The 25,394-nt window shown below is 42.3% G+C and overlaps 2 protein-coding genes and 1 long non-coding RNA gene across 3 annotated transcripts in view; 2 read left to right on the forward strand and 1 right to left on the reverse strand.

The window, feature by feature from the left end:
* Nucleotides 1-19,260, forward strand: part of LOC129821774 (histone-lysine N-methyltransferase 2D-like) — a 78,101-nt gene extending 58,841 nt beyond the window's left edge. The window contains exons 2-3 of the mRNA XM_055879411.1: nt 11,730-11,831; nt 15,509-19,260. Coding sequence (XP_055735386.1) covers nt 16,253-18,379 — 2,127 coding nt within the window. The 5' untranslated portion in view covers nt 11,730-11,831; nt 15,509-16,252 and the 3' untranslated portion in view covers nt 18,380-19,260. The remainder of the gene's footprint in view (nt 1-11,729; nt 11,832-15,508) is intronic.
* Nucleotides 3,242-10,110, reverse strand: LOC129821778 (uncharacterized). The gene is made up of 3 exons (XR_008754407.1): nt 9,912-10,110; nt 9,516-9,558; nt 3,242-9,379 (listed from the first exon to the last, which is right to left on the reverse strand). It is a non-coding gene; the product is annotated as an uncharacterized LOC129821778 (long non-coding RNA).
* LOC129821655 (fucolectin-5-like) lies at nt 18,665-22,165 on the forward strand. The gene is given in 5 exon segments (XM_055879255.1): nt 18,665-18,680; nt 19,088-19,241; nt 19,243-19,356; nt 19,398-19,414; nt 19,533-22,165. Coding segments are annotated over 5 exon segments (432 nt in total). The 3' UTR covers nt 19,664-22,165.
* The last annotated feature ends 3,229 nt before the right edge of the window (nt 22,166-25,394 follow it).

A 25,394-nucleotide genomic window follows, 5' to 3' on the forward strand; every position in this document is an offset into this window, starting at 1 on the left:
TTTCATGCATAAGTGCTCTTGTCGCTCACCGAGTCTCCAAACTACCCTGAGTGTACAATAGTACTTGTACAGAGATCAGCTACAGTATGTTTCTTAAACATGCTGAGTGTGTGTTTCATGTGTTTCATGTGTGCGTGTGCCTGTTTGTACAGCACAACTGTAATATCCGAGTCTAGAATACTTGATCACTGTACTGAGAGATCCACATGTGTAAACAATTCATCATACTCGTATTAGAATGTGACCTCTTTTCTCTCTCCCCAACTCTCTCTGTATTTCTCTCTCTCCCTCTACTCTACCCCTCTCTCTTTCTGTGCCTTGTGAGGCCTGCCTGGCTGGTGATTGAACACAATGTGTTATTTAAACACTCTCAAATCACAGAGAGACTCTTGATGTCTCTGTTTGCATTAGAGCCCGAGCCTGGGAGTGCAACTGGTCCTTCAAAAGCCCATCGCACTCAATTAGACTGCCATTCTGACGACGTGCTCATGTGACCCTGTAAACGTGTGGACTAGACAGATAGACAATTAGGGTAGTCTTTGGTCGAGTGTGGCAACACATTGACATTCAACGACAGAGACACACACCAAAGACATAACCATACTCGCACACGTACACATGCATGTGCGTGTTTGTGAGCGTGTGTGTGTGTGTGTGAAAGGTGTGTCTGATGCCTGGGGTTAAATCAGCCAGATGAAAGGTGATGATGAGGTCTGGTTCCTCAGTATAGTGACAGCTGTATATTAATCTAAAGAAGTTCTGACAAATCAAACAGATTTTTTTTCTCTCTCCCCTCTTCACTCCCAATAAAAAACCCACCCCTAGAGCCCTCATCATCCAGCAGAGGTACAGGACTTGAAACGAAATTGATTTCATCTTTAAGGGGATGGGGCTGCTTTGAAACAGCACCAGCTGCCGGTGATGCATGACTTTTCTTTTAGGATTTTTTTTTTTTTAACACTTCCAACAAACTTGAGCCATATTGTGACGGATAAAGGCCTGAACATCAGCAATCCAAACTAATTCTGTAATTGAGAGATGAAACGGACACATTTTGCAGGTTCTGAGAGTCCCAGTCGGACTGGGAACATCAATGGGCCCTGACTGGGAGTGACACAGAGCGTTGTGCGGCTTCTAGAGGATTTGAGCACAGTTGCACATTAGCCCACGTAAATATTACTGTGATATATATATAGGATACGGTACTATTAGTCAAAGGCATGCTGGGCTGTACTCATAAAGCACCCCAGTCTAGGAATGCTTATCTAGGATTATTTTTACCTTTACAATCCTAATGAATAAGATGACATGGACAACAGGGTCCTGATCCTAGATCAGCACACCTAGTCTGAGATGCTTTATGAGTACGGGCCACAGATTCTACAGGGGAGATTTTACTCCACTGTATTCACATGGAACATCTAGGCCTACTGTCTCTCAGTCCCTGCCTCTCCTCAGATGAACAGTCTCTGGCCCTCTGGTGGCCATCTGAATCACTCACCTCTACAGAAAATGACAATGTCAAACACATGCAGGTACTATAACACAGTCCTAATAAATGGTCATAATAGACATTCATAAAGTAATATGCCACATAAACAATCATATTTAAAATGTATTGATTCAATAGAAAGAAAAATATGTTGTTTTTACCTTTGTGTTTTTATTATTTTAAAGCGCACTTGTTACAATAAAGGCTGGACATGATCATAATTTTAAAAACACAGTGACACATATTACACACTAATTTGTAGTTTGTAAGTGTGCATATAAGTAGCTAATAAGGTCTTCATTATGTCTTATTAGGCCTCAACTACTGTAAGTGTTTTCTTATTCAAACATTATAAGTCAAGTGTTACTGGCCAATCCTTAATAATCTATTTGTTATCCATAATAAAGACATATTAGTATTTAATAAAGGGCAAGTTACACAAGAAACAGATTCTTAGTAAGCTGTCTCAATGTTGGACTATTAAGGACATAGGACCTTAAAATGTGTTCCCTATTCTAAAGTGTAACCATATTTTTACTTTCAGAAATATTGTCCAGAAATGACCTCATTGGACAGAAAGGGGCACACTCCCCACGCCCATGAGTAAATGCATATCATGTTTGCCTGATGTGAAGTATTTGTGTAGTTTCATGAAATAAGAAATGTAGATCAAATCAAAGTTTATTGGTCACGTACACAGATTTGCAGATGATATTTCAGTTATTGTGTTTCTATCTCCAACAGTGCAGTAATAATACCTAGCAATACAATATGCACGTAATCCAAAAAGTTAGAAGAAAAATTAAGAAATATCAGAACAAGCAATGTCAGATTCCAGAATATAAATGTACATAAAGGTATGTGGACACCCCTTCAAATGAGTGGATTTGTCTATTTCAGCCACACCCGTTGCTGGCAGGTGTATAAAATAGAGCACACAGCCATGCAATCTCCATAGACATAGCTGTGAAGTGGTAGGCCACACAAGCTCACAGAACGGGACTGCCGAGTGCTGAAGAGCATAGCGTGTAAAAATCGTCTGTCCTTGGTTGTAACACTCACTACTACTCTGGAAGCAACGTCAGCACAATAACGGTTCGTGGGGAGCTTCATGAAATGGGTTCCCATTGTTGAGCAGCCACACAAGCCTAAGATCACCATGCGCAATGCCAAGCGTCGGCTGGAGTGGTATAAAGCTTGTCGACCATTGGACTCTGGAGCAGTGGAAACGCGTTCTCTGGAGTGATAAGAGAACCATCTGGCAGTCCGACGGACAAATCTGGGATGCCAGGAGAACGCTACCTGCCCCAATGCATAGTGCCAACTGTAAAGTTTGGTGTCGGAGGATTAATGGTCTGGGGCTGTATTTCATAGTTCAGGCTAGGACCCTTAGTTCCAGTGAAGGGAAATCGTAACGCTACAGCATACAATGACATTCTACACGATTCTGTGCTTCCAACTTTATGGCAACAGTTTGTGAAAGGCCCTTTCCTTTTTCAGCATGATAATGCCCCCGTGCACAAAGCAAGGTCAATACAGAGATGGTTTGTTGAGATCGGTGTGGAAGAACTTGACTGGCCTGCACAGAGACCTGACCTCAACCCCATTTAACATATTTTGGATGAATTGGAACCCTGACTGCGACCGAGGCCTAATCGCCCAACATCAGTGCCCGACCTCACTAATGCTCTTGTGGCTGAATGGAAGCAAGTCCCTGCAGCAATGTTCCAACATCTATTGAAAAGGTGTCCACATACTTTTGGTCATGTAGTGTATATTAAATACACCATACAGCCTACATTCAAGTCAAATTTTGACATGAACAATTAGCAAATAAACGTCCATAGTGTATATGCAGACTATAGCAACGATCACTTTGAGTAAAAAGGGGAAAACCAGGAAGAGCAAACACTCCCTCACTGAATCATAGGCCCATCAAATACAATGAATGAATGAATGGCTATCATGGACAACTTTAGCATTTTTGTTAATTTGTCAATCGGGAGGTGCCAGAACAAAAAGTTAGCACGAGAGGGGAGTGTCCTGAGGAGTTCTGAGGTACCGGAATGCTTAAAAAAACACCAAAAAAACAGCATTGCATGCATATCATCGCATTTGCGAAGTGGCATTGAGCACTAGATTAGAGGTGCTTGCAGAAGTTGTACCCATTGGGAATATTTTTAGTAGCCTAGGGTCCTTGAAAATGTTTGCCTTTTATTAACACATTTCGTGGGATTCTATGTCATTTTACATGACTGGAGACTTTGGCAGGATCTTTTTTAATATCGCACAAATGATGGAAATGACAGGCTACTTTGACACGGACAAACTGAGAATCTGAGATCAATAAAGAAATACCTTGTCTTGAATCCATCAATAGCCTAGGTGTGTGGAGACACATATTGTAGGCTACAATATGAGGAAATTATAATCCTAAAAATGCTATCCAGTTTCACTGACTCGCACAATGTTGCGCAGCTCATTGTGATGGCGGATGGGCTCGTGCCAAAAGCCTCTCTCTCTCTCAAAACAATATTTGGAAGTTGATCAAATATTTTGGTAGCCTGCAGCACAGTCTTCACTTTTCAGCAGGAGCCATTTGCTTTCTAACCTTTGTTTTCCCTCAATTGTATTTGAAATATTGTGAAAGTCCTGTTTTGTCTGCATGCTGCTTTTTCACCGACAGACTTGCCGCGCGTTCCCGACTGTAGGCTATTCCTTGTTATTGGGCTACAATCCACAGCTAGGCTATTTATTTATTTTTAAAATAAGCGATTGATCCTCTGTGGCTAAATTATAGGGCTTCTCTTGGCGTAGTAGGCTATTCTGAATGATGTCATTTCTTTATGAACAGACAGCAGTAATTCTATAATTTTGACTAATGTATTTCAATTTACAGGGGCGCGCTGCAGTTCTTTCAGAACCCTCCGCACGGCAATGATTATATAAGGAAATCAATTATGAAGTGCAACGCAAGAGAGATGAGAGTTGCAAGCTCATGTCTATCACAGCAGAGAGGGAATGCGATAATACAAATCTCATTATAATTATGCGAGAGATACTGCCGCGCTTCTCACACAGCCATGGCCAAGCGTCAAACACGTTGCGCAAACCATAAACCTGTTCAGAACCAACCCAAATCAACTCTTAGAATATCAGGCTGAGCGACTCGAATTCAATTTGATCGCTTTTATAATCATTTTTTCATCGCAAAAGGTGACAATTATCTTTCATGCCATGAGAGGTACCGGATCCAGCCAAATAGGTCCCGAAACAAAACAGTCCCATTGGAGAGGTAGCAGGATCCGGCTCAATTAAGCACTGATTTTAGATCATTAGCAACTTTAAACTACTTGCTAACTTTTAGCTACTTTGCAACCTCGCCCTAACATAAGGTCACCAGATTTGTCACGTTCCTGACCTTATTTGCCTTTGTTTTACTTTGTTTAGTTGGTCAGGACGTGAGCTGGGTGGGTAGTCTATGTTATGTGTTTCTATGTTTAGGTTCATTGGTAATTAGCCTTATATGGTTCTCAATCAGGGACAGGTGTTTGACGTTTCCTCTGATTGAGAACCATATAAAGGTAGGCTGTTCACATTGTTTGTTTGTGGGTGATTGTCTTCCGTGTCTGTATGTATGTTCGTACCACACGGGACTGTAGCGTTTGTTTGTAGTCTGTACCTGTTCGTGCGGTCTTCGTGTATTTGTAAGTTCTCATGTTTTAGGTCAGTCTACGTCGTTTATTTGTTTTGTAGTTTGTTAAAAAGTTTGTGTTTCGTCGTTCTGTTAATAAATATTTCATTATGTCTTCACAACCCGCTGCATTTTGGTCTGATCCCTACTCCTCCTCTTCAGACGAAGAGGAGGAGAGAAACCGTTACAAGATTTCTGAAATTAAAACCGGGGACACATCCAGTTCGGCGGTCAATATATCATTAAACTATCCAATGTTATTATCTAAGAAATAAAAAAGGGGGACAATTCCGGTTTCATGTATTTAGTCTAACAGGCACACTGTGATAGAGAAAATAACTATATTACAGAAACACTACAGACAAGACAGAACTGTCCGATCTGAACAGCCATTCAGTGGTCCTGGTAGTCTGGGTAGAACAAGAGCAGAAGAGAACATGAGAAAATTTGAAAAAACAGACAATAGTCTGTGAAATACTTAACCACATAATAAAGAAATATGACGATGATGAGATTATATTATGTCGTTACCACTTATACCAAGCTAATCTGTATATTTCTCAGAAGAATGTATCTTATTCAGGATTGCTCTGTCTTTGACCAGCTTCTCTATGAACTCCTGGCAGGGGAGGTTGAAGTTGCTCTTCACAATAAGCATGGCCTTGATGGAAGGAACAGTGAACCTATTTCTTGCTGCTGTCCATATATCATTAATTTGGGAGAACACTCTCTCGACTGGTGCATTACTTACAGGTAAGCACATGACAACAGACGCTAATTTAGCCAGGTTAGTGTGTGGGATGTCATGCTCTTTGAAGTGGGTAACCACCGTGCTCCATCTCTGACTAAGCGGTGTCTCCGATGTTATCCATTCTTCAAGCGACCCCCCCCCCTTTAGGAACTCTTGCAGGCCAGTAACCTCGTCAAACAATGCATCCTCATTGATGGTCACATTGGGGCATTTTTCCTGCAGTGTGTCGTTTTGAGAAAGCTCTCTTAAGACATTGCACCATTTCCCTCTAGCTCTCTCAGAAGTCCTCTGACCAAAACTGGTTGTCATCACGTCTTGCAGTCAATTTTGCCTCAATGTTTCTCAGAATTGCAGCTGACTCCACAGCACAGCGGTCCTGGCCTTCAAGCATCTTGATCGTGTCACTGAATACGGTCAAGTTTCCATGGACAAAGTCCAGCCAAAGTTTAGTCAGTGGATCTTAGTCAGTGGAACAGTGTTTGCAGGACAACAGGGCATTTGTCTTCAGAAAGAAAAAACGATTTCAATGGCACATACCTTTTCAGCACTCTTTCTAGAGCAGGGAGCATGGACAGCCAGCGAACATTTCTGTGTCCTAAAATGTTATGGTACTCCTGGCCAACAAACTCGCAAAAGCTCTTCAGTCTTTCTATTCTGACGGTGAAAATATATTTGTGAGCAGGTTCTCAACATCAAGGGGAATCATATCCAAAGCTGTTCTGGCCGTGTTATGAATTATATGGGCAGGACAACCTAAGCCAATCACCTCCTGCTGCAGAGCATTTTTAACTTTGGTATGGACATTGACCCTCCCCAGCCTATTCAGTCAAACTAAAGTTGGTTTTTGTGTTGTCGGCAGAGAATGCCACGACTTTGTTTTGCAGGTTACATTTTTGGATGACCACCAGGACCTCAGCTGCAATCTCCTCTGCTGTTTCTGCTTTCAATTCAACAAAATCAAGCAGTTTTGTTTCCACAGATGTGTTGCCACTAGAGGTCGACCGATTAATCGGAATGGCCGATTAATTAGGGCCGATTTCAGGTTTTCATAACAATCGGAAATCTGTATTTTTGGACACCGATTTGGCCGATTCTTTTCTCTCTTTTTTTTACACCTTTATTTAATCTTTATTTAACTAGGCAAGTCAGTTAAGAACACAATCTTATTTTCAATGACGGCCTAGGAAGGGTGGGTTAACTGCCTCGTTCAGGGGCGAACGACAGATTTTTACCTTGTCAGCTCGGGGGATTCAATCTTGCAACCTTACAGTTAACTAGTCCAACGCTCTAACCACCTGATTACATTGCACTCCACGAGGAGCCTGCCTGTTACGCGAATGCAGTAAGCCAAGGTAAGTTGCTAGCTAGCATTAAACTTATCTTATAAAAAACAATCAATCAATCATAATCACTAGTTAACTACACATGGTTGATGATATTACTAGTTTATCTAGCGTGTCCTGCGTTGCATATAATCGATGCGGTGCGTATCGTTGCTCCAATGTGTACCTAACCATAAACATCAATGCCTTTCTTAAAATCATAAAACCATAAAATCTCAAAATCAAGGCAATATTAACCAGGTGAAATTGTGTCACTTCTCTTGCGTTTATTGCACGCAGAGTCAGTGTATATGCAACAGTTTGGGCTGCCTAATTTGCCAGAATTTTACGTAATTATGACATAACATTGAAGGTTGTGCAATGTAACAGGAATATTTAGACTTATGGATGCCACCTGTTTGATAAAATACGGAACGGTTCCGTATTTCACTGAAAAAAGAAACGTCTTGTTGTTTCCGGATTCGACCATATTAATGACCTAAGGCTCGTATTTCTGTGTGTTATTATGTTATAACTAAGTCTATTTGATAGAGCAGTCTGACTGAGCGGTGGTAGGCAGCAGTAGGCTCGTAAGCATTCATTCAAACAGCACTTTCGTGCGTTTTGTCAGCAGCTCTTCGTTGTGCTTCAAGCATTGCGCTGTTTATGACTTCCAGCCTATCAACTCCCGAGATTAGGCTGGTGTAACCGATGTGAAATGGCTAGCTAGTTAGCGGGGTGCGCGCTAATAGCGTTTCAAACGTCACTCGCTCTGAGACTTGGAGTGGTTGTTCCCCTTGCTCTGCATGGGTAACGCTGCTTCGAGGGTGGCTGTTGTCGATGTGTTCCTGATTCGAGCCCAGGTAGGAGCGAGGAGAGGGACGGAAGTTATACTGTTACACTGGCAATACTAAAGTGCCTATAAGAACATCCAATAGTCAAAGGTTAATGAAATACAAATGGTATAGAGAGAAATAGTCCTATAATTCCTATAATAACTACAACCTAAAACTTCTTACCTGGGAATATTGAAGACTAATGTTAAAAGGAACCACCAGCTTTCATATGTTCTGAGCAAGGAACTTAAACGTTAGCTGTCTTACATGGCACATATTGCACTTTTACTTTCTTCTCCAACACTTTGTTTTTGCATTATTTAAACCAAATTGAACATGTTTCATTATTTATTTGAGGCTAAATAGATTTTATTGATGTATTAAATTAAGTTAAAACAAGTGTTTATTCAGTATTGTTGTAATTGTCATTATTACAAATAAATAAAAAAATTGGCAGATTAATCGGTATCGGCTTTTTCTGATCCTCCAATAATCGGTATCGGTATCGGCGTTTGAAAATCATAACCGGTCGACCTCTAATTGCCACCATATATCTTACAATATCTGACTACTATTGGCAGCAGCTTTACATGTCCATGATTGGACACAACAATGGCCAGGGACACAAATTCAACCTGGTCTAAGTCCTGTGTTACCAAAGTAGTTGCCCATGGTGCTAACACGTTACTCACTGTGGTGTCACATTTTGTCCCAGCACATGTAAACTTCGGCTCATAAAGCTTTCGTGTCAGTTGTGCTGTGCAGTCCATAGATCTGTAACTATGATTGTGTCACATAGTGTGGTATGCAAAGACACCCTCCTGCACAGCTAAATCATATTCTTCTTGGGAAGGCTCTACCTTCTTGAAGAATGTGGTGACAGAGGGCATACCAACACGGGCAATCAGAGAGGCTTTATGCTTTTTTGTCTGTTGACGTTCTACCACTGCCGTTCTTCCCCCGCTGCCAATTGAAAAAGAGGAATTACAAATGGTGCAGTGAACCATTCTATCGTCTTGACCTGAGCGTATAAATGGAAATTCTCTCATCATATTGTCATTAAAATGGCATTACCGTTTCTTGGAAAGAGCCATTGTACCTCCTCTGTCTGCTCTTCTTCACTCTCCTTGTGTCACTCTTCTTACTCTCTTAACTTTTTCTTCTCCTCCAATCGTCTTCCTGATCTTTCTTTCTTTCCTTCTCTTTACCTTTCCACCTCACTCTTCCACACTCTCCTCGCTTCACTCTTTTTACTCCCTTAATTTTTCCTTCTTCTTCTCCAATCTTTAATAATAAATAGTACACAATTAGATAAAATACATTGGTTAACAGATTCCCATTGCTTGCCTCATTTTTGTATTTTATCTCAAAAACATTGTTTGGAATAATAAATTGTCAGGCTCTGTAATCATATCTTAACCTTTCTTCTCTCTTCTTCCTATCCAGTCTTCCTCCCCTCCACTCTAACAGAAAACATTATGCTCATGTTATCCATGAAAATTTCAAAATATATTTTCACACTACTTATAATGCCAAACCATTAACATTGTAATCTACAAATAAATATTCTCATAATTGTGCATTCATTTAATATAATCATATTTTCAAAATAGCCCGTCCACTGCATGTTTACATGTGAACGTTTTTTAACCTAGCTACCATGACAGTAGCTGGCTAACCGAGCTAGATAACTTAGTCGACATAGGTTATGCTAGCTAACATTAGCTATTTAAAACCTTATAAAGCAGAGCATCTATCTATATAATAAGTTGTGACATAACATCATTAGCTAGTATCTCAAACGAGTGTAACTTACCTGGCTTGAAAATACGTTTGTGGTGATGTTATGGATTCACTTGACACTTGCTAGCTTCTGGCCAAGTTTTCCACAGCAGTTTTCTCTAAAACTAGCGCGAGCAAGTAGTTAGAAGAAGAAGAGTGAGTGAAGCTGCTATATCGAGCAGCCCCCTCTACTGGACAAAACAAGCACAACGCGATTGAGACGTCAACCGGTAGACTCTGCTGCCCGGGCTTTCTTGCCACGTAAAATATTATTTCACTTTGCAGTCTGTTTTTAACGCGCAGTTAAAAACGGGGACATTTCCAGGGACAGGCCACTAAAAACGGGGACTGTCCCCGGAAAACGGGGACGTCTGGTCACCCTACCCTAACACTAACCCTAACCCTTTTCGCTAACCTTAACCCTACCCCCAACCTAGCTAACGTTAGCCACAACAAATAGGAATTCATAACATATCATACTTTTGCAATATCCATAACATATTGTACGTTTAGCAAATTCCTAACATATAATAATAATAGGAATTGTCATTCGTAACATATCATACAAAATGGATGCTGGACATCTACAAATGAATTCATTCATAGCATATCATAATAAATGGACTGTCTCAGATTTATGTACAGAATCATATGAAATGCTCTGAGACCAGGCTGCATACTAAGAGTCTGTTTCTTGTGTAACTTGCTCTTTATTACATATTTATCTTCTTTATTCTTTATTTATCGTCTTTATTATGGCTAACAAGTAGGTTATTAAGGATTGTCCAGTTACGCTTGACTTATGATGTTTGAATAAAAAACACTTAATTAAGGCCTAAGATATGGCTAATAAGACATAATAAAGTCCTTATTAGCTACTTATATAGACACGGATGAACTACAAATTACTGGCTAATACTGAATGTGCACCTTAAAATAAAGTGTTACCCATCAAGTATCAATATTTTTCAGAAAGTGATGAGTTCAACTGAAAGAGACAGTCACACATTAGATTACTTCCCAAACAGTGTCCTTTTTTTACTCCTCGATTTACAGTTGCTATATCCATTAATGGACATACAAATGATGGATATGTACCAATTGATTCTTGAGGAATATAACTTATGAATGCCTCATGAGCTTAGTTCAACTGTCCTAACCCATCAGAACCCCAAAATACAAGCTTGTAAACAAAGAAATGTAAAAAAATATATATAAAAAAAATAAACACTACATAGCCTGATTAAAACTATAATTTTGATATCATGGATGGTCAATCCTTGCATCCATAACTCTGTTTATGAATTTGTGATTGATGACATTTCTCCAGTCCCATCCCTCAGCTTTTGACCAAGGCAGAGGTGGGGGAGAGCGCTTTGTTATTGTTTCTACTGCTGATTGCCTCTTTAAGACGGTTGTAGCACAGCCTCTGAATGACATAAAGACGATCCACATATCCCCATGTGCATCAGAATCACATCCATCTCTTGAAATCAACAGCTTGTTTCAACCTTAAATCATTGCGGAGTTAGGCATTGTTATCAATTGCTTAAAACCCCCAAAAAACATTGTGTTAATTTGACAGGTACAAATACATCGACGCATTAAATAAACACGACGCACTCACCCCAGTGTGTATAGCTCAGACACATTTTCAACGCCTGCCGCAGTGGTATTGATTGTGCTTCTGAAGTATGTTGAGTCATTGTGGCTCTCATGTAAGTTTCAGTCACACTTGGTCACGTTTTATGTACAGTGGTTCAAATCGCCTCCCTCAGTTTATTCAGATACATGGTCAATGCTTCATGCCATCCATGTCCTCATCCTTACCACGCCACCTTTACATGAGCAGGGATATTAGGCTGCTCCATCACCTCACGACTGCAATCTGCAACTGCAACCTGCCACTGAAACCTGCCACTCGCATTCTTCAATCGACAGCTCCTAAATACTTGTAAGTAACTACCTTACTTTAACTTTAGATAACTCTTACTTTGAACCATTGACCATTTACTTGTGTTTTGTTCATTTGTGTTGGCTTACAGGGAATGCCCATGGTAAAATAAGGCCTAAATTAGATATGTATTTCAATTACTTTTGTGTACTATTACATTTCATTTGAACTAAAGTTCTTCATGTAAAAGTTTTAAGTTAGCAGGTTTTGTAGATTATACACTACCGGTCAAACATTTTAGAACACCTACTCATTCAAGGGTTTTTCTTTATTTTTACTATTTTCTACATTGAAAATAATAATGAAGACATTGAAACTATGAAATAACACTTACGGAACCATGTAGTAACCAAAAGTGTTAAAAAAAATCAAAATATATTTTATATTTGAGATTCTTCAAATAGCCACCCTTTGCCTTGATGACAGCTTTGCACACTCTTGGCATTCTCTCAACCAGCTTCATGAGGTAGTCACAAGGAATGCATATAAATTAACAAGTGTGCCTTGTTAAAAGTTAATTTGTGTAATTTGTGTAATTTCTTAATGTGTTTCTTAATTTCTTAACTTTCCTTCTTAATGCGTTTGATCCAATCAGTTGTGATGTGACAAGGTAGGGTTGGTAATCAGAAGATACCCCTAGTTGGTAAAAGACCAAGTCCATATTATGACCAGAACAACTTAAATAAGCAAAGAGAAACGACAGTCCATCATTACTTTAAGATATGAAGATCAATCAATATGGAACATTTCAAGAACTTTTGAAGTTTCTTCAAGTGCAGTTGCAAAAACAATAAAGCGCTCTGATGAAACTGGTTCTCATGAGGACCGCCACAGGACAGGAAGACCCAGAGATACCTCTGCTGCAGAGGATACGTTCATTAGAGTTACCAGCTTCAGAAATTGCAGCCCAAACATATGCTTCACAGAGTTCAAGTAACAGACACATTTCAACATCAACTGTTCAGAGGAGACTGTGTGAATCAGGCCTTCATGGTCGAGTTGCTGCAAAGAAACCACTCCTAAAGGACACCAATAAGAAGAAGAGACTTGCTTGGGCCAAGAAACACGAGCAATGGACATTAGACTGTGGAAATTTGTCCTTTTGTCTGGAATCCAAATGAGAGATTTTTGGTTTCAACCACTGTGTCTTTGTGAGACACGGTGTGGGTGAATGGATGATCTCCGCATGTGTATTTCCCACTGTAAATCATGGAGGAGGAGGTCTTATGGTGTGTGGGTGTTTTGTTGGTGACACTGTCTGTGATTTAAGATTTCAAGGCACACTTAACCAGCATGGCTACAGTACCACAGCATTCTGCAGCGATACGCCATCCCACCTGGTTTGGGCTTAGTGGGACAATCATTTGTTTTTCAACAGGACAATGACCCAACACACCTCCAGGCTGTGTAAGGGCTATTTGACCAAGAAGGAGAGTGGATGGAGTGCTGCATCAGAAGACCTGGCCTCCACAATCCCCCGACCTCAACCAAATTGAGATGGTTTGGAATGAGTTGGACTGCAAAGTGAAGGAAAAGCAGCCAACAAGTGCTCAGCATATGTAGGAACTCCTTCAAGAATGTTGGAAAGCATTCCAGGTGAAGCTGGTTGAGAGAATGCCAAGCGTGTGTGAAGCTGTCATCAAGATAAACGGTGACTATTTGAAGAATCTCAAATATAAAATATATTTTGATTTGTTTAACACTTTTTTGGTTACTACATGATTCCATATGTGTTATTTCATAGTTTTAATGTTTTCACTATTAATCTACAATGTAAGAAATAAAAATAAAGAAAAAACCCTTGAATGAGTAGGTGTTCTAAAACTTTTGACCAGTAGTGTACATACTCATTATAAAAAAAGTTTAACACTTAAAAATAATGCAATGTGTCACAAAAGGTCCAAATATGTGTCATGACAGTGTTATGACCATATAACAGGTTATGACAAGTTACGTAAGCTGTTATAACATAATATGACATGGTTATGACCAAAAAATGCGATGAATGTGCCTTTAGTCCAAATTCCAGTGTGGCAGCCTAATCGTAATGTACAGTGCCTTCAGAAAGTATTCACACATCTTGACCTTTCACACATTTTGTTGTGTTAAAGCCTGAATTTACAATTGATTAAATTTAGATTATTTTTCACCGGCCTACACACAATACCCCATAATGTCAAAGTGGCATTATGTTTTTTGACATTTTTACAAATTGATTAAAAATGGAAAGATGTAATGTCTTGAGTCAATAATTATTCAACCTCTTTGTGATGGCAAGCCTAAATAAGTTCAAGTCACATAATAAGTTGCATGGACTAATAATAGTGTTTAACATAATTTCTTTAATGACTATCTAAAGTAGTACTGCACAAAATGTTGAAAAGCAATTAACTTTTTGTCCTGAATACAAAGTGTTATGTTTGAGGCATGTCCAATACAAGACATTACTGAGTACCATTCTCTATATTTTCAAGCATCGTGGTGGCTGCATCATGTTATGGGTATGCTTGTAATCGTTAAGGACTGGGGAGTTTTTCAGTTTTTCAGGATAAAAAAGAAACGGAATGGAGCGAAGCACAGGCATAATCCTAGAAGAAAACCTGATTCAGTCTACTTTCCTCCAGACACTGGGAGAGTAATTCACCTTTCAGCAGAACAATAACCTAAAACACAAGGCCAAATCTACACTAGAGTTCAGTGCAGGCTGCTCAGTGGAGGACAGCTCATAATAATGGCTGGAATGGAGTCAATAAAATGGTATCAAACATGTGGTTTCCATGTGCTTGATACCATTCCATTGACTCCATTCCAGCCATTAATATGAGCCGTCCTCCCCTCAGCAGCCTCCACTGCTGGAGAAGTGAATGTTCCTGTGTGGCCGAGTTACAGTTTTGACTCAAATCTGTTTGAAAATATATGGCAAGACCTGAAAATGGTTGTCTAGCAACGATCAACAAGCAATTTGACAGAGCTTGAAGAATTTTGAAACGAATAATGGGCAATTGTTGCCCAATCCAGGTGTGGAAAGCTCTTAGAGACTTAAGGCTCACAGCTGTAATCGCTGTCAAAGGTGATTCTGACATGTACAGGGGGTTGAATACTTATCTAATCAAGATGTATTAATTGTATTTTTAATTGTATGTCTTACAAATGTTCAAATTTTTCTTCCACTTTGACATTACAGAGTATTTTGTGTAGATAGTTGACAAAACAAATGACAACTAAATCCATTTTAATCCCACTTTGTAACACAGCAAAATGTGGGAAAAGTCAAGGGGTGTGAAGACATTCTGAAGGCGCTGTATGTCGTTGCCAAGAGTGTGCATGCCTCCTCAACTATGCTCTTTTTACGTTTTGATTAGTATCAAGCAATTATGATTGTACTTTTGCGAGCAAAAGAGCTGAAGATTTTATATATGCCGAGCTCTCTGAAGTTTGATTATTGACGTGTGAAACTACGAATCTATTGAATATAAGAATGAAGCTGAGGCTAAAACTAGTAACTGCTACCGCAGAAAATAAAACACCTTCTATTTGCAGTCTTGTTGTTTGCTTGGTATTTCCATGCTCCACCCCTGTTGATAGAACATATGTGCTCATTGGTTAGATAATATTGTTATTTATTGATGAGCTGAAATTATAAGTGATAATAATGATATATTGTGATTGAATTGCAGCCTAAAAGATTGTTTCAGTCTTTCTTTATTGGCGCGACTGGGTACTTCTCCCCAACGGGTAAGGGTAAGACATTCACTTTATATTGCGTTTGAGTATTATTGAAGTAATGTTACAGGTTAAATAGTAACTAATTCAGAGCAATCAGCTCTTATCTTCTTGACGCAGGTGTCACACCCTGGCCTTAGTTATCTTTGTGTTCATTATTATTTTAGTTAGGTCAGGGTGTGACATGGTGAAGCATGTGTTTTTTGTATTGTCTAGGGGGTTGTATGGTTTAGAGCACAGATGTCAAACTCATTCCACGGGGGGCAGAGTGTCTGCGGGTTTTCGCTCCTCCCTTGTACTTGATTGATGAATTAACATCACTAATTAGTTAGGAACTCCCCACACCTGGTTGTCTAGGGTTTATTGAAAGGAAAAACCAAAAACCTGCAGACACTAGGCCCTCCGTGGAATGAGTTTGACACCCCTGGTTTAGAGGGTTATGGTGTATAGATGGTTTAATGTTGTGTGTAGTTGTCTAGGAAAGTCTATGGTTGCCTGAATGGGTTCCCAATTAGAGACAGCTGGTTTCTGTTGTCTCTAAATGGGAGCCATATTTAAGGCAGCCATAGGCTTTAGCTGTTTGTGGGTAATTGTCTGTGTCTAGGTGTAGTGGTTGTGTCAGCACATTCTAGATTTATAGCTTTACGGTCGTCTGTTTGTTGTTTTGTTTCATTTTTCCTTCTTTTAATAAAGAGAAGATGTATTTTCAACACGCTGCGCCTTGGTCCTCTCTCTCTCCTAAAGACGATCGTGACAGAATTACCCACCAATCTAGGACCAAGCGGCGTGTCAAGCGGCAACAGGACCCACCTACACAGGATTCATGGACATGGGAGGAGATACTGGATGGTAAGGGACCTTGGGCACAACCGGGAGAATATCGCCTCCCTCGTGAAGAGCTGGAGGCAGCGAAAGCGGAGAGGAGGCGATATGAGAAGGCAGCACGGAAGCAAGGCTGGAAACCCGTGAGTAATACCCAAAAGTTTCTTGGGGAGGGGCTCATGGGGAGTGTGGCGAGTCCAGATAGGAGATCTGCGTCAACTTCCCGTGCTACCCGTGAGGACTCTAAGAAGGAACCTGAGCCAGTCGGGCTGATATTGGAGGTGAGCAATGGGAATGATACAGAGACTGTTAAGGATTTATTGGGGAGGTTGGAGGAGAGTGAAATGAGGGAGCTGCTGTGTTGGTGCGTGAGGCACAAGATCCACCTGACAGAGCGTGTGCGGGATGTGATGTTACCTGAGTCAGCTCTCTATGCTCGTCCTGATGTGCGTGCTAACCGTCTGGGAATGACAGTCCCACGAACCAGGCCTCCTGTACGCCTCCCTAGTCCTGCACCTCCTGTAGCAGCCCCACGTACTAACTCTCCTGTGACAGTTCCCAGCCCGGTACCACCAGTTACGGCACCACGCACCAGGCTTCCTGTGCGTCTTCAGAGCCCTGTGCCTCCTCCACGCACTAGTTTTATGGTGTGTGTCTCCAGCCTATTACCACCAGTGCCTAAACCATGCACCAAGCCTCCTGTGTGTCCCCAGAGTCCTGTGCGTCCTGTTGCTGCTCCCCGCACTAGCCCTGAGATGCGTGTCCCCAGTCCGGTACCACCAGTTCCGGCACCGCGCACTAGGCCTACAGTGCGCCTCAGCCGGCCAGAGTCTGCCGTCTGCACAGCGATACCTGAACTGCCCGTCTGCCAAGCGCCATCTGAGCCATCCGTCTACCCAGCGCCATCTGAGCCATCCGTCTACCCAGGGCCATCTGAGCCATCCGTCTACCCAGGGCCATCTGAGCCATCCGTCTACCCAGCGCCATCTGAGCCATCCCTCTACCCAGCGCCATCTGAGCCATCCCTCTACCCAGCGCCATCTGAGCCATCCGTCTACCCAGCGCCATCTGAGCCATCCGTCTACCCAGCGCCATCTGAGCCATCCGTCTACCCAGCGCCATCTGAGCCATCCCTCTACCCAGCGCCATCTGAGCCATCCGTCTACCCAGCGCCATCTGAGCCATCCGTCTTCCCAGCGCCATCTGAGCCATCCGTCTACCCAGCGCCATCTGAGCCATCCGTCTACCCAGCGCCATCTGAGCCATCCGTCTACCCAGCGCCATCTGAGCCATCCGTCTACCCAGCGCCATCTGAGCCATCCGTCTACCCAGCGCCATCTGAGCCATCCGTCTACCCAGCGCCATCTGAGCCATCCGTCTACCCAGCGCCATCTGAGCCATCCGTCTACCCAGCGCCATCTGAGCCATCCGTCTACCCAGCGCCATTAGAGCCGCCCGTCTGTCCCAAGCCCTTAGAGCCGCCCGTCTGTCCCGAGCCGTCAGAGCCGCCCGTCTGTCCCGAGCCGTCAGAGCCGTTCGTCAGTCAGGAGCCGCTAGAGCCATTCGTCAGACAGGATCTGCCAGAGCCAGCCAGCCAGGATCCGCCAGCCAGCCAGGATCCACCAGAGCCAGCCAGCCAGGATCCGCCATCCAGCCAGGATCCGTCCCTCAGTCCGGAGCTGCCCCTTATCCTGGTGCTGCCCCTTATCCTGGTGCTGCCCCTTAGTCCGGTGCTGCCCCTTAGTCCGGTGCTGCCCCTTAGTCCGGTGCTGCCCCTTAGTCCGGTGCTGCCCCTTAGTCCGGTGCTGCTCCTTAGTCCGGTGCTGCCCCTTAGTCCAGTGGGGTTAATGTGGAGGGTGGTCATTTGGAGGAGGCTACGAAAGCGGGTAGTGACTATGGTGGGGTGGGGACCACGACCAGTGCCAGAGCCGCCACCATGGACAGACGCCCACCCAGACCCTCCCCTAGACTTTATGCTGCTGCACCCGGAGTTCGCACCTTAAGGGGGGGTTATGTCACACCCTGGCCTTAGTTATCTTTGTGTTCATTATTATTTTAGTTAGGTCAGGGTGTGACATGGTGAAGTATGTGTTTTTTGTATTGTCTAGGGGGTTGTATGGTTTAGAGGGTTAAGGTGTATAGATGGTTTAATGTTGTGTGTAGTTGTCTAGGAAAGTCTATGGTTGCCTGAATGGGTTCCCAATTAGAGACAGCTGGTTTCTGTTGTCTCTGATTGGGAGCCATATTTAAGGCAGCCATAGGCTTTAGCTGTTTGTGGGTAATTGTCTATGTCTAGGTGTAGTGGTTGTGTCAGCACATTCTAGATTTATAGCTTCACGGTCGTCTGTTTGTTGTTTTGTTTCGTTTTTCCTTTTAATAAAGAGAAGATGTATTTTCAACACGCTGCGCCTTGGTCCTCTCTCTCTCCTAAAGACGATCGTGACAGCAGGTTTTCGCCTGCAAAATCAGTTTTGTTATACTCAGACAATATTTTGACAGTTTTGGAAACTTTAGAGTGTTTTTTTATCCTACCCTGTCAATTATATGCATATTCTAGCATCTGGACCTGAGAAATAGGCAGCTTACAATGGGAACGTTATTTTTCCAAACATAAAAATTCTGCCCCCTAGCTTCAAGAGATTATACAAACTAATTTAAATGTGTAACCACAATTAGGTTGTTTCTCACAACTCTTTTTGCATCTTGTCCAGGAAAGAACGTGGCTTTACGGGGGAAAAGCCACCCAGTAATCAATATTGGCCTTTATTATGTTCTAAACGCCATTGATGGGAACCGTGACATATGGCTCCTGCACACTGAGACTGAACCTAACCCATGGTAGTAATTGGACTTGCTTAATACCTACAGTGTTCTTCATTACCATCACCAACAGAATTGATTGTTGTTCCAGCAGACTGAATGGAGCTGAGATCCGGATGGGAGACTCTCTGGATGACAACAATGGCAACAACAATCCCAGGTGAACTATGGGAGTTGTAGTTCCACTGAATTACTAAACAGGGCAAATGATTCCATTTGTTAGCGTTATAGTGAGTTCACATGACTGTGCGCAAACAGAGTCATAGTTACTATTTCTGCAGTAACTTATCATTTTGATTCATCCTGCGGATGTGCTTTGATCCCTTCTAATCCCAGCGGGCGCCTTCAGCACCTTCCATTGTAACAGCATGGAGGGACAATACATCAACGTGGTCATTCCAGGGAGGAAGGAGTACCTGACCCTGTGTGAGGTGGAGAGCTACGGGGGCACCACTGGACTGATCTGAACATTGATATGCACATATTACTAACACTCAAACTACAGCAACCATACACTGTCTCCTGGGCTTTTCATTCTTATTCGTAAATAATCAGACTCTGTTTTATTGACTGTACATAAGTAATGCCTCTGCCATTTTATGGCTACTAAAGTTAAAGTATTTGGTGAAGATAAAGAGTGAATCTTAAGCATTTCACGCAATCACATCATGTGATCTAAACAAGCAGTTAATGAGATGTTTAATATAGGTCCATAAATGTACTAATCATCAGTAAAGTATATCTGCACGACCTAATATAAAGTGAGGGCTATTTATACTTAATAAATGTTTTGAGTGACAAGTGGAATTTCTCACAGAAAGATGGACATGCCATTGGTAGACACTCTGGCAGTAGCTGGTGCTCCTAATATTATAATAATAATATATGCCATTTAGCAGATATTTTGATCCAAAGAGACTTACAGTCATGCGTGCATAAAAACTTCAAGCATGGTTGGTCCCGGGAATCTAACCCACAATCCTGGCATTGAAGGCGCCGTGCTCTACCTACTGAGCCATACAGGACCACCTCCTTAATTAAGATCTCAAAACGGCCGCTAGAACGTATCAATGGTTAAACAATAAGCACGAAAATATATTTGTTTTATTCCAAAACAGTCACACTGTTGTGGTAGTGTGAAGTGTAACTTTAAACACACTCTATACTGAGTAAAGTTATGTTTTTTGTCTGAAAATGCTAATGTTGGCGTTTCTTGGCGGTGACTTTTCTACCAAAACCGATGTGGATTGCAGACACTCCCTTAGTGCTTAAGCAGTAAGGAAACAAAATTTAGAATACATCATTTTACTGAACTACCCCATTACGTTGAAAGCGTTACTACCTATATAGGCCCAGTAAAAGTCCCCGTCAAATAAAGCAGTGTGAAAATAGTCTGTGGTTAAAAGACTGAAGCGCTGGAAGCATTTAAAGGTTATATACATATGACATACAGTATCTACCTGCAAATCATGTAACATTTCTACCTCAGTCACATTTCAGTAGCAATCAAGGAATAAAAATCCACTAGAGAAAACCTGCCTGGTCCAGCCAGCTGTTGTGTGTAGCCTACATCTCCTTGTTTTATGATTCGTTTGCGAGGTCGACAACATTAGCAAAAATGTGCATTATAACTCTTCCTGACGTCCTTGCAGCAGTTTTTTTTTGTGAATAAAAAGTTTGATATTTCCTTAAACTTCCTGTGTTGTGCTTGCTCTTTTACCGTTGATATGTTAGGCTATTTTGAGACCTTATGGAGCATCAGGTACTTCTAAAATGTCTACCAATCAAATCAAATATTATTGGTTGCGTACACCTATTTGCAGATGTTATCGCAGGTGCAGGGAAATGCTTAATGTTTCTAGCTCCGACAGTGCAGTAATACGTAACAATACAAAACAATGTACACACATCTCAAATATAAAATGAAAGGAATGTCAGAGACTATAATATATATAATGGTGTGCAAAGACAGTATGAATAGAAAAGGGGGTACAGCAGTAGTTATACAAAACAGTATGTGGGTACAACATTAAAGTGACCAGTGTTCAATGACTATGTAAATAGGGCGGACAGACAGATAGAGCGAGCTTGGTTGAGCGTTCTCTGCCCGAAGACAGCCCCGCTTCTCGCGCCAGCTTCGACCAAACAGAATTAATTGGCTCGTTTGCCAAGAAAAACACTCTAATCAGTCAGTTTCCTCTCATTAAAAGTGAATTAGTTTGACACGAGTTCCCTGCAGAAGAAAGTATTGGCCACTTAGAGCTAATGGAAAACATCACACTGAGGAGCCGGTGGAGATGGAGAGAGGAACTGACACACAGCATGTCCACAGTCCACACACATGCAGGCTACGCGAGCTAATACACTAACACACAGTCACACATACACAGTCATCAGTAGACATTCATTAAAACATATTAAGGAGTGTCAGAAAGCAGAAAACAAACACATGGAGGATAGTGAGGGGTGGACTATGCACTGTAAGAAGTCTTTAGTTCTGCTAATGAAACCCGTTACCTAGAACCATTTGAGTAACCCAACTCAAAGTATGTTAGTGTTCAGTACTTAAAGTATTAAAGTAACCACCGCCCATGTGGTTATCTTTTTAAGTTCTAAGTACTGAACTGTTTTTTGTTGTACGAACGTTTTGACACTAAATTGAATTGTGTATTCTGAACTATAATGATTGAAGTTACTTGAACATTGATATTTGTTGTATTGAACATAAAAATGTAGTGTCCATTTCACTTAAATGATTAACCTTCATTACACATTTTTTGTCAAGTGTAAGTAGTTCTGATTAGTCATTTTCAGTGGTCGTGTCCTAATGTTTAACATTGTTTTCTGTATTTGACGAGTTGACATTTGAACCCGTGCTCATTCCAGGAAGCTGTACGCATTGAGTGGTGTGCATGACCTTGTTCACGGTGGGAATGGCTTGTCTCGTTATTAAAGGTCAATTTGCTTGACGGTTTTGATATCCGTTCATCATGATCAATTCCACCTCATAGCAGAACAAACTTACAACGATACCGGGCGAGACCCAGATGCAGACACGGGAGGCAGAGGGTTTGAGTCTCTGATATTTATTATAACACAAGGGGCAGGCAAGAGACAGGTCGTGGACAGGCAAAAGATCATCAACCAGGTCAGAGTCTAGGAGGTACAGAGTGGCAGGCAGGCTCGAGGTCAGGGCAGGCGGAATGGTCAGGCAGGCGGGCTCAGTGTCAGGGCAGGCAAAGGTCAGAACTAGAAAAACAGAGACTTGGAAAAAGCAGGAGCAGAAAAACACGTTGGTTGACTTGACAAGATGAACTGGCAACAGACAAACAGAGAACACAGGAATAAATACCCTGGGAATAATGTGGAAAACTGGTGACACCTGGAGGTGGGTGGAGACAATCACAAAGACAGGTGAAACAGATCAGGGCGTGACAAAACTGCTTAATAGTATTTTAGAAATATACATATCTTTCTTCAAACATGCATACAACATTATGTAAAACTATCATAAAGTCTGAAAATGTTGAATTACACACAATCCTCTAAAAGCAGTGCCACATGGCACTATTAAGTATTCATAACTTGCAGGAACGTAATAAATCTATATCAGTACAACACAGGTAAAACAAGTGTTTTTAACTCAAATATGAATGTGCCCGACAACTACTTGATTACTTTAAGTAAAAGACATACAACATAATAGAATCAAGTAAGTACAACGTATTTAATAAATGTTAGATTGACTTTAAAATATGAAATAATCATAGCTTGTAATAACTCAATAACTTTAGATCAGCAGAACACAGATAAATAAAGTTATATTAACAAAGTAATCCAATATTTGTTAGCAGTACTCAAAAACGTAAGTGATAAGAACATCTGATTGACATCTGAGTGAGCACCGCTTATATGTGTCACGCTGGCAAAAGGGTCGGGAGACAGGTGCAGGAATGGGCAAGGCGTTTATTTCCCAAATTACAGCGTGCCGTGTAGTGGCACGGGGACGAAGACCAAACAAACACGTCTACAAGACACAGGGTGGAAACCCAAACAAAAGAGCGAGGAGTACCTCGGATGAATACACAATCGCACAATGATTATCACACGGGACGAGACCCGTAATCATCGGCACAATATACGTGGCCCAAAAGCCAAGACAACATAGCACAGGTACTCGCACGAACCAACGGACATTGGAACAATAAATCGACAGGACAACGGTGAACAAAGGGCACACTTATACAATTGCTAATCAATGGGAATAGGGACCAGGTGTGCGTAAGGACAGTTCCGGAGGGATCCGTGACAGTATGACTCGAGTTTTACAGGCAGTTGGAGATGTTTGAGTAACAGACACACATGGCCGCGGCCTAGTCTCTCTACAGCTCCCCTCAAAACACGACAACTGTGCTGTAGAACAGATCAGGATTATACTAGAGGGAGGAACATACTGCATCTCAACTTTACCATTCCATTTCATTGTTCTCCATGTCCCATCACTTCATATCCTCTTTGTTGTAAATACATCTTATTCCCATTACAGTAATTGTGCATACATTTACTATTGGTACGTGATTGAGTGACATGTATTGTAGTGGTGGAGTCAATGGACAATTTACATGAAACACAGTCTCCGTTCCTCTCACAATCTCCCATCTCACATTTTACTTTCTCATTCCTCACTTTGTCACCCTCTCTCTGTCTCCCCCCAAAACCCCATCCTTTCACTCCCTAACTCCTGTCAGTCTCACCCCTCTCTCTCACCATTATTCCTGGTCACTCTCACCCCTCTCTCTCTCTCGCCATCATTCCGGTCACTGTCACCCCTCTCTCTCTCGTCGTTATACCTGGTCACTCTCACCCCTCTCTCTCTCGCCATCATTCCTGTCACTAACCACCCCTCTCTCTCTCGCCATCATTCCTTGTCACTCTCACCCCTCTCTCTCTCACCATCATTCCTGTCACTCTCGCCCCTCTCTCTCACCATCATTCCTGTCACTCTCAACCCTCTCTCTCATCATCATTCCTGTCACTCTCGCCCCTCTCTCTCACCATCATTCCTGTCACTCTCAACCCTCTCTCTAACCATCATTCCTGTCATTCTCGCCCCTCTCTCTCACCATCATTCCTGTCATTCTCGCCCCTCTCTCTCACCATCATTCCTGTCACTCTCGCCCCTCTCTCTAACCATCATTCCTGTCATTCTCAACCCTCTCTCTAACCATCATTCCTGTCACTCTCAACCCTCTCTCTCACCATCATTCCTGTCACTCTCAACCCTCTCTCTCACCATCATTCCTGTCACTCTCAACCCTCTCTCTCACCATCATTCCTGTCACTCTCGCCCCTCTCTCTCACCATCATTCCTGTCACTCTCAACCCTCTCTCTCACCATCATTCCTGTCATTCTCGCCCCTCTCTCTCGCCATCATCCCTGTCACTCTCAACCCTCTCTCTCACCATCATTCCTGTCACTCTCGCCCCTCTCTCTCACCATCATTCCTGTCACTCTCAACCCTCTCTCTCACCCTCATTCCTGTCACTCTCACCCCTCTCTCTCACCATCATTCCTGTCACTCTCACCCCTTTCTCCCACCATCACTCCTGTCATTCTCACCCCTCTCTCCCACCATCACTCCTGTCATTCTCACCCCTCTCTCTCACCATCATTCCTGTCACTCTCGCCCCTCTCTCTCACCATCATTCCTGTCACTCTCAACCCTCTCTCTCACCCTCATTCCTGTCACTCTCACCCCTCTCTCTCACCCTCATTCCTGTCACTCTCACCCCTCTCTCCCACCATCACTCCTGTCATTCTCACCCCTCTCTCTCACCATCATTCCTGTCATTCTCGCCCCTCTCTCTCACCATCATTCCTGTCACTCTCAACCCTCTCTCTCACCATCATTCCTGTCACTCTCACCCCTCTCTCTCACCCTCATTCCTGTCACTCTCACCCCTCTCTCTCACCATCATTCCTGTCACTCTCGCCCCTCTCTCTCACCATCGCTCCTGTCATTCTCTCACCGTGTCCTCTCAATACAGACGCACACTCAGAAGAATGCTAGTAATTACAGGAATGAGCCTGGCACAGCTTTCCACTCTGATGGCCCTCTCTAAACACAATCAATAACCGTTGTTCTCACAACACCCTCACACTTTACACACACATGCACACGTACACGCGCACACACA

The sequence above is a fragment of the Salvelinus fontinalis genome, chromosome 24, assembly GCF_029448725.1.
Source record: "Salvelinus fontinalis isolate EN_2023a chromosome 24, ASM2944872v1, whole genome shotgun sequence".
NCBI lineage: Eukaryota > Metazoa > Chordata > Actinopteri > Salmoniformes > Salmonidae > Salvelinus > Salvelinus fontinalis.